Below are 24,117 nucleotides of genomic sequence, written 5' to 3'. Positions count from 1 at the left end.
GCAGAATCTCCATTCCTGGTGTCTATTACCCCATTAGTGACAGAGCTAATTATTTTGACCTTAATGACCAGGCAAAGTTTTTAAATCTGACCAGTGTCACTTTATGTGGTAATAACTCTGGAACGCTTCAACGTATCCATTGATTCTGACATTGTTTTTGCATGACATATTGTACTTCACGATAGTGGTAAAATTTGTTTGATATGATGCGTTTATGTAAAAAACTCAAATTTGCCAAACATTTAGAGAGATTTTAAATTTTCTAACTTGTAATTTTTATGCCCTTAAACCAGAGAGTTATGCCACACAGAATAGTTAACACATAACATTTCTCACAAGTCTACTTTACATTAGCACAATTTTTCAAGCATTTTGTGGAGACACGGGGATTGGTGGGCGCCCAGGTCTGCTAGGACCAGGAATCATCGCGGGTCCCAATCCTGGCTTCCTCCAAACATATCCATGGTTCAGCGATGGTCAATGGAGCAGATCTGAATCCTTCAACTGGGGCTGTAAACCCCAAGGTTGTTTCCTGTGGAGTGATAGATCTGTGTCCCTGATGATGATGCCATGATGAATTGGCTGTTGTCCTTTCTCTGGTTCTTTGGGTGTTAGGATGTCTTGACAAAATCTCTGGCTGTCTCCCTCTCTTAGTCTCTCTGCCTCTGAGTCTCTTTATACAGAGGCATGTAACCTATTTTTAGATTTACCCAGCATCCTTCAGTCCACCCTCACAGATAAAAGGAAGAATGTTGGTGACCAAGTTGCCTTGCTTGATTATGTAATCTATTTGCATAGATTTTCCTTCTCTGTTTTAAAAATAACAAACAAACTTTCTGGACTAGACAGTGTATAATTAGCATATAAGTAGACCTCACTATTCATCAAGGATAAGAATACACTGTTATATCAAATATCAACTTTCAAGTCAATATTCCAGGCTTACACAAACAAGTCTGTTTTCTTGACCAGACAGAAATCAACACTTAAATCCAAAAACCAACATACAGTTAAAAAGTCAGTAGTTCTTGGTTTGCTAAACATAATTGTCTGGGTAATTAAGATATAATCTGGTTTCATCACACATGTTTTTTAGAAGGGTTAAAATGATTTTCATCTTTCCAACCAAATTTACAAAACTATTTTTTTTAAGGACCACATCATATTTGAAGTGACTTTAGGGTGCATATATGACAGAATACCCAGAAGTGACATAATTCTAAAAACTGCAGCCCTCAACGTCTCGAAAACCTTATTTAATAAGATTATTAACCCTTCAGGTGCTACACAGGAATTAATGCAAAATTGAATGGAAAAAATATATATTTTACCTCTAAAAAAATCTTACTTTAGCCTCTAATTTCTCACTTTTGCAAAATGTAACACCAAAAGCAGACCACACAGTTTTTTACCCACTTTTATATGAGTACGGCAATACCTTACATGTAATCAAAAAGTTCTGGACAAATGACAGGAACAATATTTGAATTTTGAGACACAAATTTGGCTGAAAGATGGCGGGCACAATGTTTCATTTGCAGGGCCCCTAAGGTGCCTAAACAGTAGAAATCCACAACTAACCCCATTTTGGATACTACACCCCTCAGGGATTTTATTCACAGGTACAGTGAGCATTTTTAACCCACAGATATGACACTTAATTTGATAAAATTAGGAGGTCATATTGAAAAAGTTTATTTTTTTCACAAAAAATTCTTGCTCTAGCTAAAAATGTCTCACTTTTGCAAGAGGTAACCCCAAAAACAGACCCCACAATTTGTTACCCACTTTCTTACAAGTGCGGTGATACCCTGATGTATAGTCAAAAAGTTCTGTTTGGACAATGAGCTTTGTTTTTAATTTTGGAAAACAAATTTGGCTGAAAGATGGTGGACACCATATCCCATTTGTAGGACCCCTAAGGTGCCTAAGCAGCAGAAAACCCCTACAACTGACACCTTTTTGGAAACTACTCCCCTTAAGGATTTTATTCAGGGGCACAATGATCATTTTGAACCCAAAGGTATGCACAGAATTTGATAATATAAGTTGGTCATATGGAACAAGTTTATTTTTTTCCCAAAAATGTCTCACTTTTGCAAGAGGTAACATAAAAAATGAACCCCTCAGTTTGTTACCCACTTTCTTATGAGCGCAGCAATACTCCACATGTAGTAAAAACAGTTCTATTTCTACAAATGGCAGGGCTCTTACCAGAATTAGCAATATTTGATTTTTGGAACACAAATTTGGCGCTATTTGGAATAGATTGTTATATTTACAGAGCCTTAGTGATTCAAGAGCAAAATACCATATTTTTCGCTTTGTAAGACGCTCTGGATTATAAGACGCACCCCAAATTTTGAGGAGAAAAATAGGAAAAAACTTTTTTAATAAATTGGTGGGGCGTCTTATAATCCATGCATCTTATTACTTACCAGGGGTTGTGGCTGCGGTGGATCAGGGTCCCAGGGTCGTTGCTGGAGGCAGGAGTGGAGCATTGCTGCAGGCTGGGATGAGGGGGTCTGAAGGGGGGCTCCTGTGCTGCAGGGGGGCTCCTGTGCAGCAGGCTGGGATGAGGGGGTCTGCAGGGGGGCTCCTGTGCTGCAGGGGGGCTCCTGTGAGGCAGGCTGGGATGAGGGGGTCTGCAGGGGGGCTCCTGTGAGGCAGGCTGGGATGAGGGCGTCTGCAGGTGGGCTCTGGTGCTGCAGGGGGGCTCTGGTGCTGCAGGGGGGCTCCGGTGCTGCAGGGGGGCTCTGGTGCTGCAGGGGGGCTCCAGTGCTGCAGGGCTGTCTCTGGTGCTGCAGGGCTGTCTCCGGTGCTGCGGGGGGCTCTGCCGACATTTTGTGAAAGGCCAGAGCCCCCAGCAGATTGTCCATGCGTTCCTGTATGACTGACTCCGGGAAAATGGCCGCCGGAATCTCGAGAGATGAGATCTCAGCGCTGAAATCTCATCTCCCGAGATTCCGGCGGCAATTTTCCCAGAGTCAGTCATACAGGAACGCATGGACAAACTTCCGAGGGGCTCTGGTCTTTCACAAAATGTCGCCAGAGCCCCCCGCAGCACCGGAGCCTCCAGCATCACCCGGGGTAGCAGCGGACAACCGCGGCAGTGGTGGCGGGCGACATTGGTGGCGGGTGACAGCGGTGGCGGGCGGCAGCAGCGGCAGACACCCCCTCATCTGTTGTGAACTATACTTTTTGGCTCCCTCTTGTGGTCACTAGTGATTTGGCACTTGGATTGTCTTTTACCAGGTTGGTGCTCACCTGCTTCGTTAGGCCTGGGGTGTTGCTATTTAAACTTCCTGGATTCTCAGTCCAGTGCCTGGCATCGTTGTAATCAGTTCACTTCTGTTTGCTCCTGTCTTCAGGTCCTGGTTCTTTGCAAGATAAGCAAAGTCCTGCTTTCGTACTCTTGATCATTTGCATTGTTCATATTTTTTGTCCAGCATGTACAATATGTGATTCCTGTTATTGCTGGAAGCTCTAGGGGGGCTGATATTCTCCCCCCACACCGTCAGTCGGTTTGGGGGTTCTTGGATATTCAGCGTGGATATTTTGCAGGGTTTTTTGCTGACCATATAAGTCTTCTTACTATATTCTGCTATTAGTCAGTGGGCCTCTCTTTGCTAAATATAGTTCATTCTTACGTTTGTCTTTTCTACTTACCTCACCGTTATTATTTGTTGGGGGCTTGTATTACTTTGGGGTCTTTTCTCTGGAGGCAAGAGAGGTCTTATTTTCCCTTATAGGGGTAGTTAGTTCTCCGGCTGGCGCGAGACGTCTAGGACCAACGTAGGCACGTTCCCCGGCTGCTGTTAGTGTTTGCGCTAGGATCAGGTATATGGTCAGCCTAGTTACCACTTCCCTATGAGCTGGTATTTATGTTTTGCAGACTTTGCTGTAATCTTTGAGGTCCCCTGCCATTGGGATCATAACAGTATGCCAGGCCTATAAATAGTTAATGCATTGCTGAAGTGGGATTAAAAGAAAAGAAGTTCTGAGGTTTTTTTTTTTTTTGTCTCCCCTTTATCTCTGAGTGGCTTGAAGCTTTGCTGCAGACATGAATGTTCAGACCTTGATTACTAGCGTGGATCAGCTTGCTGCACATGTGCAGGGCATTCAGGATTTTGTTGTTAGCAGTCCTATGTCAGAGCCTAAGATACCTATTCCTGAGCTGTTCTCTGGAGATCGATTTAAATTTAGGAATTTTAGGAATAATTGTAAATTGTTTCTATCTTTGAAACCTCGTTCGTCTGGAGATTCAGCTCAGCAAGTCAAAATTATTATCTCCTTCTTGCGTGGCGACCCTCAGGATTGGGCTTTCTCGTTAGCGCCAGGAGATCCTGCATTGGCGGATGTTGATGCGTTTTTTCTGGCGCTCGGATTGCTTTATGAGGAGCCTAATCTTGAAATTCAGGCAGAAAAAGCTCTACTGGCCATCTCTCAGGGCCAGGATGAAGCTGAGGTGTACCGCCAAAAATTTCGGAAATGGTCCGTGCTTACTCGATGGAATGAATGTTGTTGTGAAATTGGATTTTGGGCTCCCCCGGTGGCCACTGGTGGAATTGAACTGGTGTGCATCATCCTCTCTGTTCACCTGTTTCCATCAGGATGTGGGAGTCGCTATTTAGCCTTGCTCCTCTGTCACTTCCATGCCGGTCAACATTGTAATCAGAAGCCTTTCTGTGCATGTTCCTGCTGCTAGACAACTCCCAGCTAAGTTGGACTTAGTCCTTGTTTGTTTTTGCATTTTGTTCCAGTTCACAGCTGTAGTTTCGTTTCTGTGTCTGGAAAGCTCTTGTGATCTGAAATTGCCACTCTGATGTTATGAGTTAATACTAGAGTCTTAAAGTAATTTCAGGATGGTATTTTGATAGGGTTTTCAGCTGACCATGAAAGTGCCCTTTCTGTCTTCCTGCTATCTAGTAAGCGGACCTCAATTTTGCTAAACCTATTTTCATACTACGTTTGTCATTTCATCTAAAATCACCGCCAATATTTGTGGGGGCCTCTGTCTGCCTTTCGGGGAGATTTCTCTAGAGGTGAGCCAGGACTATATTTTCCTCTGCCAGGATTAGTTAGTCCTCCGGCCGGCGCTGGGCGTCTAGGGATAAAACGCAGGCTACGCTACCCGGCTACTGTTAGTTGTGCGGCAGGTTTAGTTCATGGTCAGTTTAGTTTCCATCCTTCCAAGAGCTAGTTCGTATGTTTGCTGGGCTATGTTCTCTTGCCATTGAGAACCATAACAGTTTGACCGGACCCTTTAATTACAGTGATGACTGTTTGTTCCTGATGATTGGACCAGTAAAGTCATTTCTGAGGTTCATTCTTCTGCGTTGGCAGGTCATCCTGGAATCTTTGGTACCAGGGATTTGGTGGCAAGGTCCTTCTGGTGGCCTTCCCTGTCTCGAGATGTGCGAGGCTTCGTGCAGTCTTGTGACGTTTGTGCTCGGGCCAAGCCTTGTTGTTCTCGGGCTAGTGGATTGTTGTTGCCCTTGCCTATCCCGAAGAGGCCCTGGACGCACATCTCGATGGATTTTATTTCGGATCTTCCTGTTTCTCAGAAGATGTCTGTCATCTGGGTGGTGTGTGATCGTTTCTCTAAGATGGTCCATTTGGTTCCCCTGCCTAAGTTGCCTTCTTCTTCCGAGTTGGTTCCTCTGTTTTTTCAAAATGTGGTCCGTTTGCATGGTATTCCGGAGAATATCGTTTCTGACAGAGGTACCCAATTCGTGTCTAGATTTTGGCGAGCATTCTGTGCTAGGATGGGCATAGATTTGTCTTTCTCGTCTGCTTTCCATCCTCAGACTAATGGCCAGACCGAGCGGACGAATCAGACCTTGGAGACATATTTGAGGTGTTTTGTGTCTGCAGATCAGGATGATTGGGTTGCTTTTCTGCCTTTAGCGGAGTTTGCCCTCAATAATCGGGCCAGTTCTGCCACCTTGGTGTCTCCCTTTTTCTGTAATTCGGGGTTTCATCCTCGATTTTCTTCTGGTCAGGTGGAATCTTCGGATTGTCCTGGAGTGGATGCTGTGGTGGAGAGGTTGCATCAGATTTGGGGGCAGGTAGTGGACAATTTGAAGTTGTCCCAGGAGAAGACTCAGCTTTTTGCCAACCGCCGGCGTCGGGTTGGTCCTCGGCTTTGTGTTGGGGACTTGGTGTGGTTGTCTTCTCGTTTTGTCCCTATGAGGGTTTCTTCTCCCAAGTTTAAGCCTCGGTTCATCGGCCCGTACAAGATATTGGAGATTCTTAACCCTGTGTCCTTCCGTTTGGACCTCCCTGCATCTTTTTCTATTCATAATGTTTTTCATCGGTCATTATTGCGCAGGTATGAGGTACCGGTTGTGCCTTCCGTTGAGCCTCCTGCTCCGGTGTTGGTTGAGGGCGAGTTGGAGTACGTTGTGGAAAAAATCTTGGACTCCCGTGTTTCCAGACGGAAACTCCAGTATCTGGTCAAATGGAAGGGATACGGTCAGGAGGATAATTCTTGGGTGACTGCCTCTGATGTTCATGCCTCCGATTTGGTCCGTGCCTTTCATAGGGCTCATCCTGATCGCCCTGGTGGTTCTGGTGAGGGTTCGGTGCCCCCTCCTTGAGGGGGGGTACTGTTGTGAAATTGGATTTTGGGCTCCCCCGGTGGCCACTGGTGGAATTGAACTGGTGTGCATCATCCTCTCTGTTCACCTGTTTCCATCAGGATGTGGGAGTCGCTATTTAGCCTTGCTCCTCTGTCACTTCCATGCCGGTCAACATTGTAATCAGAAGCCTTTCTGTGCATGTTCCTGCTGCTAGACAACTCCCAGCTAAGTTGGACTTAGTCCTTGTTTGTTTTTGCATTTTGTTCCAGTTCACAGCTGTAGTTTCGTTTCTGTGTCTGGAAAGCTCTTGTGATCTGAAATTGCCACTCTGGTGTTATGAGTTAATACTAGAGTCTTAAAGTAATTTCAGGATGGTATTTTGATAGGGTTTTCAGCTGACCATGAAAGTGCCCTTTCTGTCTTCCTGCTATCTAGTAAGCGGACCTCAATTTTGCTAAACCTATTTTCATACTACGTTTGTCATTTCATCTAAAATCACCGCCAATATTTGTGGGGGCCTCTGTCTGCCTTTCGGGGAAATTTCTCTAGAGGTGAGCCAGGACTATATTTTCCTCTGCCAGGATTAGTTAGTCCTCCGGCCGGCGCTGGGCGTCTAGGGATAAACGCAGGCTACGCTACCCGGCTACTGTTAGTTGTGCGGCAGGTTTAGTTCATGGTCAGTTTAGTTTCCATCCTTCCAAGAGTTAGTTCGTATGTTTGCTGGGCTATGTTCTCTTGCCATTGAGAACCATAACAGAATGTGCTCTGGCAGCAAATTTCAGAAATGGCCTTTCTGAAGCCATTAAGAATGTGATGGTGGGTTTTACAATTCCTACAAGTCTGAATGATTCTATGGCGCTGGCTATTCAGATTGATCGGCGTTTGCGGGAGCGCAAATCCGCTAAACCTCTGGCGGTGTTGTCTGAACAGACACCTGTCTCAATGCAATGCGATAGAATCCTGACTAGAACCGAACGACAAAATCATAGACGTCAGAATGGGCTGTGTTTTTACTGTGGTGATTCTACACATGTTATATCAGCATGCTCTAAACGCCTAACCAAGGTTGTCAGTCCTGTCACCATTGGTAATTTGCAGCCTAAATTTATTTTGTCTGTGACTTTAATTTGTTCATTGTCTTCCTACCCTGTTATGGCATTTGTGGATTCAGGTGCTGCCCTGAGTCTTATGGACTTGTCGTTTGCCAAGCGCTGCGGTTTTGTCCTGGAGCCTTTAAAGGTTCCGATTCCTCTCAGAGGAATTGATGCTACGCCACTGGCGGAAAATAAACTGCAGTATTGGACACAAGTGACCATGTGCATGACTCCTGAACATCGGGAGGTGATTCGTTTTCTTGTTCTGCATAAAATGAATGATTTGGTCGTTTTAGATCTGCCATGGTTACAGACCCATAATCCTGTTTTGGATTGGAAGGCTATGTCTGTCTCAAGTTGGGGTTGTCAGGGAATTCATTGCGATTCTCCGCCGGTGTCTATTGCTACTTCTACTCCTTCAGAAGTTCCTGAGTATTTGTGTGACTATCAGGATGTATTCAGTGAGTCCAGGTCCAGTGCTCTTCCTCCTCATAGGGACTGTGACTGCGCTATAGATTTGATTCCTGGCAGTAAATTTCCTAAGGGACGATTATTTAATTTGTCTGTACCCGAGCATGCCGCGATGCGTTCTTATGTCAAGGAGTCTTTGGAGAAGGGGCATATTCGTCCATCCTCTTCCCCTCTCGGTGCGTGATTCTTTTTTGTGGCCAAGAAAGACGGGTCTTTGAGACCTTGTATAGACTATCGGCTTCTGAATAAAATCACTGTTAAGTTTCAGTATCCGTTGCCGCTATTGTCAGACTTGTTTGCTCGGATTAAGGGCGCCAAGTGGTTCACCAAGATGCGTACAACCTTGTGCGCATTAGGCAGGGAGATGAATGGAAAACTGCATTCAATACGCCCGAAGGTCATTTTGAATACTTGGTGATGCCCTTTGGGCTCTCTAATGCCCCTTCAGTGTTTCAGTCCTTTATGCATGATATCTTCCGGAAGTATCTGGATAAATTTTTGATTGTGTATCTTGATGATATTCTAGTTTTCTCGGATGATTGGGATTCTCATGTAAAGCAGGTCAGGATGGTGTTTCAGGTTTTGCGTGATAACGCTTTGTTTGTGAAGGGCTCAAAGTGTCTCTTTGGAGTGCAGAAGGTTTCCTTTTTGGGTTTTATTTTCTCCCCTTCTGCCGTGGAGATGGACCCAGTCAAGGTCCGAGCTATTCATGATTGGACTCAGCCCACGTCTGTTAAGAGTCTTCAGAAGTTCTTGGGGTTCGCTAATTTCTACCGTCGCTTTATCGCTAATTTTTCTAGCGTTGTTAAACCTTTGACGGATATGACCAAGAAAGGTTCTGATGTGGCTAATTGGGCTCCTGCAGCCGTGGAGGCCTTCCAGGAGCTGAAGCGCCGGTTTACTGCGGCGCCTGTTTTGTGCCAGCCTGATGTCTCACTTCCCTTTCAGGTTGAAGTGGATGCTTCTGAGATCGGTGCTGGGGCTGTTTTGTCGCAGGGAGGCTCTGGTTGTTCTGTGATTAGACCATGTGCCTTTTTCTCTAGGAAGTTTTCGCCTGCTGAGCGGAACTATGATGTTGGTAATCGGGAGTTGTTGGCCATGAAGTGGGCATTTGAGGAGTGGCGTCATTGGCTCGAGGGTGCTAAGCATCGTGTGGTGGTCTTGACTGATCACAAAAATCTGATGTATCTCGAGTCTGCTAAGCGCCTGAATCCTAGACAGGCTCGTTGGTCATTGTTTTTCTCTCGTTTTGACTTTGTGGTCTCATACCTGCCTGGTTCGAAGAATGTTAAGGCTGATGCTCTCTCTAGGAGCTTTGTGCCGGACTCTCCTGGAGTCTCGGAGCCAGCTGGTATTCTTAAAGAGGGAGTGATCGTGTCGGCCATATCTCCGGATTTGCGACGTGTGTTGCAGAGATTTCAGGCTGGTAGACCTGACTCGTGTCCACCCGACAGACTGTTTGTTCCTGATAAATGGACCAGCAGAGTCATTTCCGAGGTTCATTCCTCGGTGTTGGCAGGGCATCCGGGAATTTTTGGTACCCGAGATTTGGTGGCTAGGTCCTTTTGGTGGCCTTCCTTGTCACGGGATGTGTGGTCATTTGTGCAGTCCTGTGGGACTTGTGCTCGGGCTAAGCCTTGTTGTTCTCGTGCTAGCAGGTTGCTTTTGCCCTTGCCCGTCCCGAAGAGGCCTTGGATGCACATTTCCATGGATTTCATTTCTGATCTTCCGGGTCTCGGGGAATGTCTGTCATCTGGGTGGTGTGTGATCGTTTTTCCAAGATGGTCCATTTGGTACCCTTGCCTAAGTTGCCTTCCTCTTCCGATCTGGTTCCTTTGTTTTTTCAGAATGTGGTTCGTTTACATGGCATTCCGGAGAATATCGTGTCCGACAGAGGATGCCAGTTTGTGTCCAGATTCTGGCGATCTTTTTGTGCTAAGATGGGCATTGATTTGTCGTTTTCATCTGCCTTCCATCCTCAGACTAATGGTCAAACGGAGCGAACTAATCAGACACTGGAGGCTTATTTGAGATGTTTTGTTTCTGCGGACCAGGATGATTGGGTGACCTTCTTGCCATTGGCGGAGTTTGCCCTTAATAATCGGGCTAGTTCCGCTACTTTGGTTTCGCCATTCTTCTGCAACTCTGGTTTTCATCCTCGTTTCTCCTCGGGTCATGTTGAGTCTTCTGACTGTCCTGGGGTGGATTCCGTGGTGGATAGGTTGCAGCGGATTTGGAATCATGTAGTGGACAACTTGAAGTTGTCACAGGAGAAGGCTCAGCGTTTTGCCAACCGCCGCCGCGGTGTGGGCCCCCGACTTCGTGTTGGGGATTTGGTTTGGTTGTCTTCTCGGTATGTCCCTCTGAAGGTTTCCTCCCCTAAGTTTAAGCCTCACTTTATTGGTCCTTATAAAATTTTGGAAGTTCTTAACCCGGTTTCTTTTCGTTTGGATCTTCCGGTGTCGTTTGCCATTCACAACGTGTTCCATAGGTCTTTGTTACGGCGGTACGTTGTGCCTGTGGTTCCTGCTGTTGAGCCTCCTGCTCCGGTGTTGGTTGAGGGCGAGTTGGAGTACGTGGTGGAGAAGATCTTGGATTCTCGTCTCTCTAGACGGAGGCTCCAGTATTTGGTCAAATGGAAGGGCTATGGTCAGGAGGATAATTCCTGGGTGGCCGCCTCTGATGTTCATGCGGCCAATTTGGTTCGTGCCTTCCACGCTGCTCATCCTGGTCGCCCTGGTGGTCTTGGTGAGGGTTTGGTGACCCCTCCTTAAAGGGGGGGTACTGTTGTGAACTATACTTTTTGGCTCCCTCTTGTGGTCACTAGTGATTTGGCACTTGGATTGTCTTTTACCAGGTTGGTGCTCACCTGCTTCGTTAGGCCTGGGGTGTTGCTATTTAAACTTCCTGGATTCTCAGTCCAGTGCCTGGCATCGTTGTAATCAGTTCACTTCTGTTTGCTCCTGTCTTCAGGTCCTGGTTCTTTGCAAGATAAGCTAAGTCCTGCTTTCGTACTCTTGATCATTTGCATTGTTCATATTTTTTGTCCAGCTTGTACAATATGTGATTCCTGTTATTGCTGGAAGCTCTAGGGGGGCTGATATTCTCCCCCCACACCGTCAGTCGGTTTGGGGGTTCTTGGATATTCAGCGTGGATATTTTGCAGGGTTTTTTGCTGACCATATAAGTCTTCTTACTATATTCTGCTATTAGTCAGTGGGCCTCTCTTTGCTAAATCTAGTTCATTCTTACGTTTGTCTTTTCTTCTTACCTCACCGTTATTTGTTGGGGGCTTGTATTACTTTGGGGTCTTTTCTCTGGAGGCAAGAGAGGTCTTATTTTCCCTTATAGGGGTAGTTAGTTCTCCGGCTGGCGCGAGACGTCTAGGACCAACGTAGGTACGTTCCCCGGCTGCTGTTAGTGTTTGCGCTAGGATCAGGTATATGGTCAGCCTAGTTACCACTTCCCTATGAGCTGGTATTTATGTTTTGCAGACTTTGCTGTAATCTTTGAGGTCCCCTGCCATTGGGATCATAACACTCATCCCAGCCAGTAACGGTAAGCGGTATATCCGCTTTTAAGACGCACCCCCATTTCCCCCCCAAATTTGGGGGAAATAAAGTGCGTCTTACAAAGCGGAAAATACGGTAAATGTCTTTTAGTAAATTATATCCTATATTGTATTTATCTAGGAAGATTGTGAGTAGTTTGATACCACCATTTGTTATGCAGTTGATGCAACACAAGTTTGAAAATTTACAATTTGCTAATTTGTCACTGTCTCTTTTATGAATCTTTTTTGTGCATTTTGAGGAACACACCTCAAATTTTATTGCACTAGTTTTTCAGTGTTCAGATATACTTCCAATATGGTGCCAATGTGAGTACTGGATACACGGCTGTGCTTATAATAGATGATGCAGCATTTGGTCTTTAGGGTAAAATTGATGGAATTCCAGGACCCATTCAAAGCTTAAAGAGACATTGAGCTGCTAAACAAGAAACTCCTTCTAGGAATTATTACTCACAGAGGAAGGCTTGCCCATTTGCTGATTATAAAACTTGGTCTTGCTAACAAAACAGTTGTCTTGCAATTGCACATATTGTAGCAGGAAGAAAAAACTGTACTGGAAGGAAAATGTGGATGAAAATGCAGCCAGCTATGTGGAAAAACTGAGTTTGATCCAAAGACGAAAGAATACCAGCAGGGCTAGAATGACAGGTTTGTCTTTCAGAGATTGGTCATACAACATCTGTTTAGGTCCATCAATCCCTATTTGAGAGACAAATGTGCCAATAGACGTGGTGCACCATATCAGGCTCTCGCCTGCCAAGGAAGTTGAACAAAACAACCAATACCCTACAGAATGCTAAAAGTATTGTCTGATACAGGAGGTTCAGCAAGAACCATGCAGTAAAACCCATAGTGTATAAGTACGGAACTGCATCATTATTAGAGATCCTCCAATAAAATTATCATGCTCATATCAAACTAAGATGAATGGTCAAAAATGTTTGTAATCAAGTCCTGGAATTGTCAGAAGATCTGACTTTTCAAGAACATTTGTGTAGTCCACATTCTGGAGTATACAGTGAGCATCTGAGCAAGAATTTTTCTGAATAATAGTTTATCATGTGATAATCAAGTCCTGGAATTAATTGTCAGATGACCTGGCTTTTCAAGATCATTTGTGGGGTCCACATTCTGAAGTAAACAGACATGGGCATATGGACGAGAATTTGATGGAATAAGTTAGGTATGTGAGTGATCAAGTCCTGGAATTGTCAGATGACAACTTTTCAAGAACATTTGTGGGGTCCACATTCTGGAGTATTTAGATGTGCGTATGTGGGCGAGAATTTGGCTAAATAATAATATGGCATTTGAGTGAGCAAGACCTGGAAGTAATTTTGATATGGAGTAAAATGTGATGTACTGATGAAAATATTCTCTACATTACTTGTTCCATAAAAGTTACTCTATTGGGGCCCACTAAGCAGAAAATATAAATGTAAGTTATTTGAAAGAAAATCCTAAAAATTGTAAGCTGTGTGGTGGGTCTCAAAACAGAGGGAGATACAAAGTCCTGGCTGTGATGGGAACATGGAGTAATAATAACAGGAATCACTCCTTCTACCATGCTTACTACAAACTCGGGGATACTTTGGGGTGAGATTAGCAGGGACGGGGCAAAGAAAATGTCGCTCTGCAAGACTCCAGACATCCTAGGACTCAAAGGCTTTCTCTTGTGCATTCAAGTCAAATATGAGACACTCAACAATTTTCTCCTTGTGATTTTTTTTGTACAGGATAAAACTGTTATAAATGGCAATGAATAACTATATTCGGTGAATAACAGGGATGTCGTGACAGGGGATCAGAAAAAAACAACCCTGATTATGTTCTCCAAGTTCTCAGCTACTCCCGGTAATTGAAACCCCTGATATTTTCTGATGCTGGGGACCATTATACTCTTATTTCTCAGCGCCGTTAAAAAGTGGCACTGAGGATTAAGCCTCCTTAACTGCTATCGTTAAAAGACATATCGGCGGTTGTTAAGGGGTTAATGTCTGCAGCACTGACATCCCTGCAGTCAATCAGTCAGCTCTTCAGCTCTGAGTGGCTCATACCATCAATTTGGGCAGAGACTCTGAGCTCTGTTATTTGCCACCTTGCTGTTGATAGGATGTAAATGCTGCAAACACAAACACTGGGAAAAGCAGCTTAAACTCAGAGCTAGACATGGGGAGGATGAATAAAGCACAGTATGTCTTCTTAATGGGGTGTTTTCAAGTTTAAAAGTAATACAATATCAAGGGAACAGGGAATAACATTCTGCTCACTGGGGGTCCAACTGCCATGGACTCCACCGATTTTCAGAACCAGGACTCTGAAAAGATCTAGTTAAATGGAGATGAGGTTGGTCATGTGCACTACCACTTACCACTACCACCATGATTAAATATTCATCAGTATGGTTTCTGACAGGTTACTGTCAGTAGAAAAGCCGTGGAGACACCATCACGTGTTTCTCAACGCAAGCAATGAATAGCCAGGTCTTTCACTGGGAAGGAACAACCACGGGAAGGGCAGCATCAAAAAAAGGAAAACCACCTATGCCAAAACATGGTATCCATCCACAGACAGCTGTTTCAGGGTATTTGCCCCTCATCAGTGTGGAGTAGGAAACTGGCTATTAGGAGCAGTGCCTAGTGAAAAGACTATAAACATAAGGGTGAATGACCTCGGGGAGATCAAAACATCCAACACTGCGGAGACACCATCACGTGTTTCTCAACGCAGTGATCCAGAACACTGCCCCCATCCCTGATGGGAAATATGCAAATGGATGTTGAAAAGCCGCGGAGACACTATCACGTGTTTCTCAACGCAAGCAATGAATCAGTAAATCAAATGTGAGTAATTACAATGTGAGTAAACAAAACCACAGAGATTGATAAAACAGGCATCCTTGAAATCTGTGTTTTAATCTCTACAGCAGAGGTGTCAAACTGCATTCCTCGAGGGCTGCCAACAGGTCATGTTTTCAGGATTTCCTTAGCATTCCACAAGGTGCTGGAATCATTCTGTGCAGGTGATTAAATTATCACCTGTGCAATACAAGGAAATCCTGAAAACATGACCTGTTGGCGGCCCTCGAGGAATGCAGTTTGACACCTCTGCTCTACAGCATGTTGTCTTCAGATTACGTAGCAAAAACCGGCTGATAGATTCCCTTTAGCCCCTCAACGACACCTGATACACATTAAAACGACAGCTGCTATGGGACATTATTCCCTCATAACCATAATAAAATGTCGACCAGTAATAAGGCAATAATGCCCCCCAGAGTCTGAAAATTTCAGAGGTTTCAGCTACAGGCCCCGTTCACATGATCAAGTTGAAAAAAAAACGTGTCCACTTTTAAAATTATTTTTCTCACTTCTGACATGATATACATGTCAGAGGAGAAATAAATTTTGTCCCCAAGCCCCCCAGTACCTCCTCAATCTCCTTAGCCCTCCATCTCCATCCCTGGGCCTCCTCCTCCTTCCTTTCCTAAGAAAAAAAAAAATGTCGGGCACATACAAAGTGCGCCGCCATGATCTGGTGTCTGCCACCCAGCAACAGCAGGGAATTTTTCATATTGGATACTTTTCATCACTGTGACAGACCCTATCTGATCAAAAGCCAATCATCAGTAAATCATCCCCCTCGAGCAGTCCTCCTAGTTGGTTAAACAAAAATTTTTTTTTATAATTTTCATTTCTTTCATTTTTTGCCATTAGGAATAGCATTGGGTTTAGTGTTAGGGTTAAGGCTCTTGATTGGGCTTTAGGATTACGGTTGGGCTTAAAGTTAAGGTTTGGCTTGAGAATATGGTCAGACATGGAGTTAGGACTGGGGTTGGGCTTAGAGGGTTGTGGTTGGGCTTAGAGTTAGGGTTGGGCTTAGTGATAGAGTTAGGCTTAGGGTTAGAGATGGGTTGGGCTTAGGGTTGGGGCTAGGGTATGGGTTGGGCTTAGGTATAGGGTTGGGCTTAAGGTTAGTGTAGGGTTTAGGGTTGAGGTTGGGGTTTTTTACAAAAGTTAAAAAAAATTGATGAAGATATGATGACTAGTGTTGAGCGCAAGTACTCACGTATACATTGAGTATCATAGGTGTTCGAGTAACATGGTTGAGTCCCCACCCTGCATGTTTTGTGGCTGTTAGCTAAAAAACATGTGGGGATTACTTGCCATACATGGACAATCCCCGCATGTTGCTTTGTGTGTATAAAAGCTGCAAAAGATGCAGGACGGGAACTCCAGCCTGTTACTCAAGCACCCACAATACTCAGTGCATAGCTGAGCACCCATTGCAAACTCGAGTAGTGAGCACTTAACACTAGTCATCATATCATCTTTTTTTTGCTTTTATAAAAACTCCAACCCTAACCTGTACCCTAACCCTAAGCTCAACCCTATACCTAAGCTCAACCATAACCCTAGCCCCAACGCTATACCCAAATCCACCCATAACCCTAAGCCCAACAATAAGATCAAGGCCAACCCTAACCATAAGCCCATCACTATCTCTAAGCTCAACCCTAAGCCAAACCACAACCCTCCAAGCTCAGCCTCCAACCCTAACCCCAAGCCCAACCATAACCTCAAACCTAATCCTAACCCTAACCCTAAGCCCAATACTAAGCCCTAATCCACTAATAACGGCATATTAAACCTATAACACCATAACCCTGGATAAAATAAATTGTTTGGTTTTGCTTCTTGCAAAAGTGAGAAATTTGGTGCTTAAGTGAAAAAAGTGAACTTTTCCAATATGACGACCTATTGTTATCAAATTCTCTGTTGTACCTGTGGGTTTATTAATGTTCAATATACCCCTGGATAAAAGCCTTTAGGGGTTAAGTTTCCAAAATGGTGTCAATTTTGGGGGCTTTCTGCTCTTCAGGCACCTTAAAGACCCTACAAATGGGACATGGTGACCACTATCTTTTAGCTAAATTTGTGCTCCAAAATTCAAATATTGCTCCTGCCATCTGTCTAAACAGACCATTTTATCTGCATATGGGGTATTGTTTCTCTCAGTAAAGTGGGTAACAAATTGTGTGGTCCACTTTTTGGTGATACCTCTGGCAAAAGTGAGAAATCTGTGGTTAAAGCAGGATTCTTGTGAAAAAAATTAACTTTGCAATATGATAACCTAATGTTATCAAATTATGTGTCCTAGATGTGGGTTCAAAATGCTCATTATATCCCTGGATAAAATCCTTGAGGGATGTAGTTTCCAAAATGGGGTCAGTTGTTGGGTTTTTCTCCTGTTTTGGCACCTTAGGGACCCAGCAAATGGGACATGGTGCCGGCCATCTTTCAGTCAAATTTCTGTTACAAAATTCAAATATTGCTTCTTCCATTTGACAAATAGAACTTTTTGACTACATGAGTGGTATCGCTGCACTCTTAAGAAAATGAGTAAGAAACTATGGGGTATGATTTTTCGTGTTACCTCTTACAAAAGTAAGAAATTTGAGGCTAAAGCAAGATTTTAGAGGTAAAATTTAAATTATTATTTTTTCATTCCACTTTACATTGATTCTTGTGTACTAGCAACTGATGAGTTTAAAAATTTCTCGACAACAGTTTTATAGTACTTGACTTGTGCGGCTTTTAAAATGGTATCACTTTTGGGAAGTGTCCAACATATAAGTTCCTCAAAGTCCATTTAAATCTGAATAGTTTCCTAAAGAAACAAGTTTTGTAAATTAATTGAAAAAATTAGAAATTGCTGCTAGAGTTTCAAGCTCTTTAACTTCTTAACAAAAAACAATTATGCTTTAACAATGATGCAGATTTAAAGTAGACATACCGTATATGTATATATATATATATATATATATATATATATATATATATATATATATATATATATATATATATATACATGAACTATACAAGAATATTCTGCAATTCACAACCTACCTTGTTTTCACCTGTGCTCTGCTAATACCTTTCTCAAACTACTTAGATACTTTGCATCATAACTGTAAAACTGGAGGTCATTTAGGTTACAGAAATACAGACTATCCCCTAATCTTTACTGTCATACATGTATGGCAGCCCTCTTGAAAACTAGACCTTTGGTTGATTCCATCAACATCACCAACGTAATCTAATCTAATAGTTCTGAATGAACTTTATTTATGAACTTTATTTTGAACTCACAAAAAAAACAAAAGATTGTCAGCTCACCTGAATATTGGCTATTCCACACCTGTTTCTGCACGGAAAAGTTGAGCACTCAGTCCACAGAAAAATCGATGAATCCAGCAGGAATGTAGTAAAATCAGTAAATTTATTTCATTTTTTTAAAAAAAGGAAAGGGTTGTATCCTATGGTACACCACTTGTAAATAAGTTATAATTTCCTACAGCATTATGCACACATGGCAGCGTTCTTCCGACGCATTTCGACTAACGTCTTAATCATGGTTAAGACGTTAGTCGAAAGGCGTCGGAAGAACGCTGCCATGTGTGCATAATGCTGTAGGAAATTATAACTTATTTACAAGTGGTGTACCATAGGATACAACCCTTTCCTTTTTTTAAAAAAAAATGAAGAAATAAATGTACTGATTTTACTACATTCCTGCTGGATTCATCGATTTTTATTTTGAACCGGATTAGTTAAGAACCTTTCTTTATATTTTTCTAGATCTTTTACATCATCACCTCCTACACTCTGCTCAGTGCTCTGAAGCAATTATTGCCGGATCTTCCATAGAAACCATTGAGGGAACTCCACTTGAAGTTGGCTGTCTTGGTGATGAGCTCACACTTAATGGAAAAGCAATCATTTCTACTAAGGATATTTTGGCTACTAATGGGGTTGTTCACTTCATTGATGAATTGTTGATTCCAGATTCAGGTAACGTCAATTCTATAGTAATTCCATATTATGTATTCACAACTAGGATTTAACACATAGTGTAAGGATTTCTTCATCCCTGCCCATGTATCTATATCGATACATTATCAGATATTGCAAGTGTTATTACTGAATGTTTACTCTAGTCTTCCACTCTATTCGGCTTTTAATTTCCTTTAGCCTTTGATTAGGTCTGTTTGGGCCTCAATGACTATCTAAATTTTCTTAGTGTTCTGCTTCGCTTTGTTTCAAAGGCCTTAAATTATGTTGGAAAAATTTTATCTAATCATTGCTGCTTGGGGATAGATATAAGTTCCGTGTAATGTATATAATCTTTGTTTGTATTGCTTATGTAGAAAAAAAGTGATTATTTTTTTATTCCATTCGTGTTTCTTAATAACCTATAAAATCTTTATTAACTTCTTTCAGGGTATTACCACTGGGAGATACCCAATAGGTTATATTTTATATGTAATTGAGACACAGGAAAATGTATTTTAAAACAAAATAATCACATTTTTTAATTTATTTTATGCTTAAGAAATGTTTTTCTATGTATAATTTCCATTTAATTTGTTAAGTTTTTTTAGTGATTATGTAGCCTAAAAAATAGCAACTTTGTTTTGCAGCTAAAACATTATCTGAATTGGGCAAAGACTCGGTTGCTTCTACGGCTATTGAACTCTTCCAACAAGCTGGACTTAACTCTCATCTTGCTGTAAATGAACGGGTGACCGTCATAGCTCCACACAACAATGCATTTAAAGGTTTGTTTCCTTTGTGTCCCACATTTTAAATTATACAGTTTAATTCGGCAATAATCGATGTGGCTTGATTAGTTGTAACAATTTAAACTGTTTAAAATAAATTCATTAACTAGGATATCTACTAAATGCTCATGCAGATAGACTCGACTCATTTTTGGCCTGAATAAAATAATCCAAATGTACACATACCTTTCATCAAATTTGATGAAGGACACATTGCAGAGAATTTTTGTGACTATACATTTTTTTTTCCTTTCTAAAAAGGTAATAAGAACATACAGTGGGCACGGAAGGTATTCAGACCCCTATACATTTTTCAAAACTGAAATATCACATGGTCATAAGTATTCAGATCCTTTGCTCAGTATTAAGGAGAAGCACTCTTTTGAGCTAGTACAGCCATGAGTCTTCTTGGGAATGATGCAACAAGTTTTTCACACCTTGATTTGGGGATCCTCTGCCATTCTTCCATGCAGATCCTCTCCAGTTCCATCAAGTTGGATGGTGAACATTGGTGGACAGTCATTTCAGGTCTCTCCAGAGATTCTCAATTGAGTTTAGGGGAGGGCTCTGGCTGGGCCAGTCTAGAATGGTCACAGAGTTGTTCTGAAGCCACTTCTTTGTTATTTTAGCTGTTTGCTTAGGGTCATTGTTGGAAGGTGAACCTTCGGCCAAGTCTGAGATACAGAGCACTCTGGAAGAGGTTTTCATCCAGGATACTTTGTTCTTGGCCGCATTCATGTTTCCTTTAATGACAACCCGTCCTCCTGTCTCTGCAGGTGAAAAACATCCCCAGCATGATGCTCCCACCACCATGTTTCACTGTTCAGTTTGTATTGGGCAGGTGATGAGCAGTCCAAAAAAAGAAAAGAATGTCCATGGTCATGGTTAAGGGAGCTTAGTCTCCAGAAACGCGTTGAGATTCTTACCCGTATGGCTCGTGCTGAAGTCTGTATGCTCTATGCTTAAAAGTTTTGTGAATAAAGAAAACTCTTTTTTACGGATTTGGTGAAGCTGGACATTCTTTTCTTTTTTTGGATTCTACATGCCTGGACACAGCGGGTCCATGCTCCCGAAGATTGGTTTATGCATCACGGGTGAGCTGGTTTATATTCCTTCTTTCTAGGTGATGAGCAGTGCCTGGTTTTCTCCACACATACCGCTTCGAATTATCACCAAAAAGGTCTATCTTCATCTCATCAGACCAGAGAATCTTATTTCTCATAGTCTGGGAGTCCTTCAAGTGTTTTTTAGCAAACTCTGTGCGGGCTTTCATATGTCTTGCACTGAGGAGAGGTTTCTGTCGGGTCACTCTGCCATAAAGGCCCGACTGGTGGAGGGCTACAGTGATAGTTGACTTTGTGGAACTTTCTCCCGTCTCCCTACTGCATCTCTGGAGGTCAGCCACAGTAATCTTGGGGTTCTTCTATACCTCTCTCAAGACTCTTCTCCAACAATTGCTCAGTTTGGATGGCCAGGTCTAGGAAGATTTCTGGTGGTCCCAAACTTCTTCCATTTAAGGAATATAGAGGTCACTGTGCTCTTAGGAACCTAGAGTACTGCAGAATTTCTTTTGTAACCTTGGCCAGATGTGTGCCTTGCCACATTTCTGTCTCTGAGCTCCTTGGCCAGTTCCTTTGACCTCATGATTTTCATTTGATTTGACATGCACTGTGAGCTGTGAGGTCTAATATAGACAGGTGTGTGCCTTTTCAAATCAAGTCCTATCCATTTTAGCACAGCTGGACTCCAATGAAGGAGTAGAACCATCTCTAAGAGGATCACAAGGTAATGGATAGCATGTGACTTAAATATGAGTGTCTGAGCACTCAATGTGATACTCAGTTTTTCTTTTTTAATACATTTGCAAAATTTTCTACATTTCTGTTTATTTTTCAGTCAAGATGGAGTACAGAGTGTTAGGGCTGGTGGAACGCACCAAATAATGTAAAGGTAGTGATAAGGTGCATTCCCAGCCCAGGGTCCACCGTGCAGAGATGTTACCTGCTGCCCGGTAATGGCAGGCACTATATGGTGGTATAAAAGACGAACACATGAGGGTTAAACGTCACCCGGTGTGTACAGAGGTGAACTCTGTTGCTACACAGATTGCAATACTGCGGATTATAAATGCCAAAGCCTGTTAAGCCTCAAAAAGCTCAGCAGAGTGAGCGCTAGTGTATGGTCACAGGACTTAGCCCCAAGACGCTGGGTTTGAGTCCCTCTAGACCCACTAGCACACGGCGTCGCACCTGCGATGCCAGGACAAACTATACTAAAGATTTAGCGCACTGTGTGCACGTAGCGTCGTGCTGGCGAACGCCACTGACCACCCTAACTAGGGAGAGAAAGCGCACTAACTGCGCATGGCGTCGCACTGGTGAACGCTACTATTTTGACACTGATGATCGTGCACAGTGTCGGTATGCACTGACTGGCACTTTACTTGCTCCAAACACCCAGACTCAGACAACAACGCTACTGAGGGGAATCATTAGGAGCTTTCACCAGTATCATACACGCATCCACACACAACACCATTTCTGAATTTTCTAGCGCATGACCAAGTGGCCATGCAAACCTCTTATAGTCGCAGCCTTCTGGGACTTTGCCAGTGGTTTAATCAGAACCGCTTGAGTACCTGGGCATGTGACCTCCCACCTCGAATGAGAGGTCCTCTCACGGGCATGCCCAGTAGGCAAAAAGTAGGACTTAGTCAGAGGCGAGCAGATGCTCCTGGGACTAATACTGGTTACAATAGCTGGACCTGGGATGGCAGCAGTAACCAGACACACAGCATCAGCTGAGCAAGACGCTGGGACTGATGTCTCTGCTGAGCAAAATCCTCTGTGGCTGAGGAAGAATGAGAGACCGCAAAGGACATGGTTTGAGATTCCCCCTGTGCAGTGGTGGGAACTCGACACCTAACAGAGTGTGCATTAATGAGAAAAAAATGACCTTTTTTTTTTAATTTACCAAATGGCTGCAATGAAACAGAGTGGGAAATTAAAAGGGGTATGAATACTTTCTGCTCCCACTGTATGTTTTTTTGGCTGTCATATGCAGAGCAAATACGTAGTTTCCACAGTTGTTATAACAGTGGGGTTAAAGCAACAAGTTATCAGATGATCACTTGGGTGTGTGGAGATGACCAGACATTTAACCAAAATCTGTGCAAGAGAAACCAATTCATGGAATGTAAAACTCCTCTTTCTGTTTTATGAATCCAGTCTAAATTCTATGCAGATAGACAAAGCTAGCTGTTAGCAGGAATCCAAGCTCTTAAATGTTCAGATATCACCATCACAACAGCAGTCCAAATAATACCATGGGGCTCACAATAGGTCTACTATGCAGCATCAGTATAACATAGCTATAAAGTTTTTAAATCCTGCCAACTGCATCTCTAGTGACTTCAGTCGTTCTGACAGAAAATACTTTTATCACCATTCACTTATTAGCATCTAGTGTTGACTCTTACTAAAATCAGTACTTTGCCAAAATGATTTGTTTCTCATTAAACATTTTTCTCTTATTCATCAGGAACTCCCGTCATCGACAGAGACATGAAAAAATTGCTTCAAAATCACATTGTGAAAGAACAACTTTCTTCCAAATACCTTTACCACGGGCAAGTCTTAGAGACGGTTGGTGGAAAGAAACTTCGTGTCTTTGTGTACCGAAATGTAAGTCTCCTGCTTCTATCTGTATGACCGTAGAAGTTCTATCTGTTTCATTTATAAAATGTGCTGAAGCAACTTCTGCTCTTGTAGATTTCAGACGACTATCTGTAACAGCTATGGCAACACTTGTTTATGACTATCTTCATTTTTTTCACAAAGAAGATACTTCGTTCTATATGGTAAACAGCAAATCCTGAACTAGGCAGGTAATATGTGTGATAATATGGATAGGTAAATCTGATGCTACATCAATCATTACATACATATATATCTGCCAGGCACACACATGTTGGGACCATTCGGAAGAAACCAATCAGAAAAAACCTAAGCTGTACAGTCGTAAATATTCACATAGATATCAAGAAGTAAAAAATCTTTAATGAACATGTAATTGGTTATATAGTAGCTCTGTGGAAGACAGATATACACATGTGGCACCCCAGGAGTTTGGGTACCACAGTGTGCTGCCTTCCTCTCGGCAGAGTAGTGCCATGCCTGGAGACAGGAGGGATCCCTTTGGCAGGTAATCTTACATGCAACACTATCTGACTCCAAGCCAGAAGGGGGCGCACTAAACTCGGTTCAAGGGGAACTTCCCTATATACATCCTGGTCTTTAGGAGGAGTCAGTTAGTCTGGTGCAGACAAGCAGACAGTTGACAGTTGGTAGCAGACAGTGAAGGAGCACAGGAAGACTTAGGAGCTAGAGGAGGCCTGCGACTGGTCCTCTCTAAGTTGAGTCGCCCATCAGGGCAGTGGGGATACTCTGTACCGGGTCCGATCGCAATTAAAGGGGTGGTCACGGTGGCAGCGACTAGGTCCATGTCCATGGGCGCCCATGTAAAAGGGACGGTCTTTAAAGGGGTTGTGGAAATAATGAAAGTTTGTGACGCCACCTGTGCTTTTCTGTCAGAGGTGACCGATGCTGTTTAAAGGGGTCCTCTGGGGGTGATGGTGCTGCAGCAAAGATGGTGTCTCTTCCCACAGGTGAAGCAGGGACCCCAGGGCTCCCAGTGTGTTTGACAGGGATGGCGAATGCCGGCAAATAAATGTAGGACACAGGGTTGCAGTCTTTACCTGGTTTACTGGTG

The 24,117-nt window shown here is 43.1% G+C and overlaps 1 protein-coding gene across 1 annotated transcript in view; it reads left to right on the top strand.

Annotated features, from left to right (window-relative positions):
* TGFBI (transforming growth factor beta induced) overlaps positions 1 to 24,117 on the top strand; it is a 180,018-nt gene that overhangs the window by 110,222 nt on the left and 45,679 nt on the right. Inside the window, exons 8-10 of the mRNA XM_077265973.1 lie at positions 18,365 to 18,577; positions 19,207 to 19,344; positions 22,888 to 23,030. Of these exons, the coding sequence (XP_077122088.1) occupies positions 18,365 to 18,577; positions 19,207 to 19,344; positions 22,888 to 23,030 (494 nt within the window). The remainder of the gene's footprint in view (positions 1 to 18,364; positions 18,578 to 19,206; positions 19,345 to 22,887; positions 23,031 to 24,117) is intronic.

This window comes from Ranitomeya variabilis, chromosome 5 (genome assembly GCF_051348905.1).
Source record: "Ranitomeya variabilis isolate aRanVar5 chromosome 5, aRanVar5.hap1, whole genome shotgun sequence".
Lineage (NCBI taxonomy): Eukaryota > Metazoa > Chordata > Amphibia > Anura > Dendrobatidae > Ranitomeya > Ranitomeya variabilis.
The sequence above is the reverse complement of the archived record's forward strand: the minus strand, read 5'-3'. Positions and strand labels throughout refer to the sequence as shown.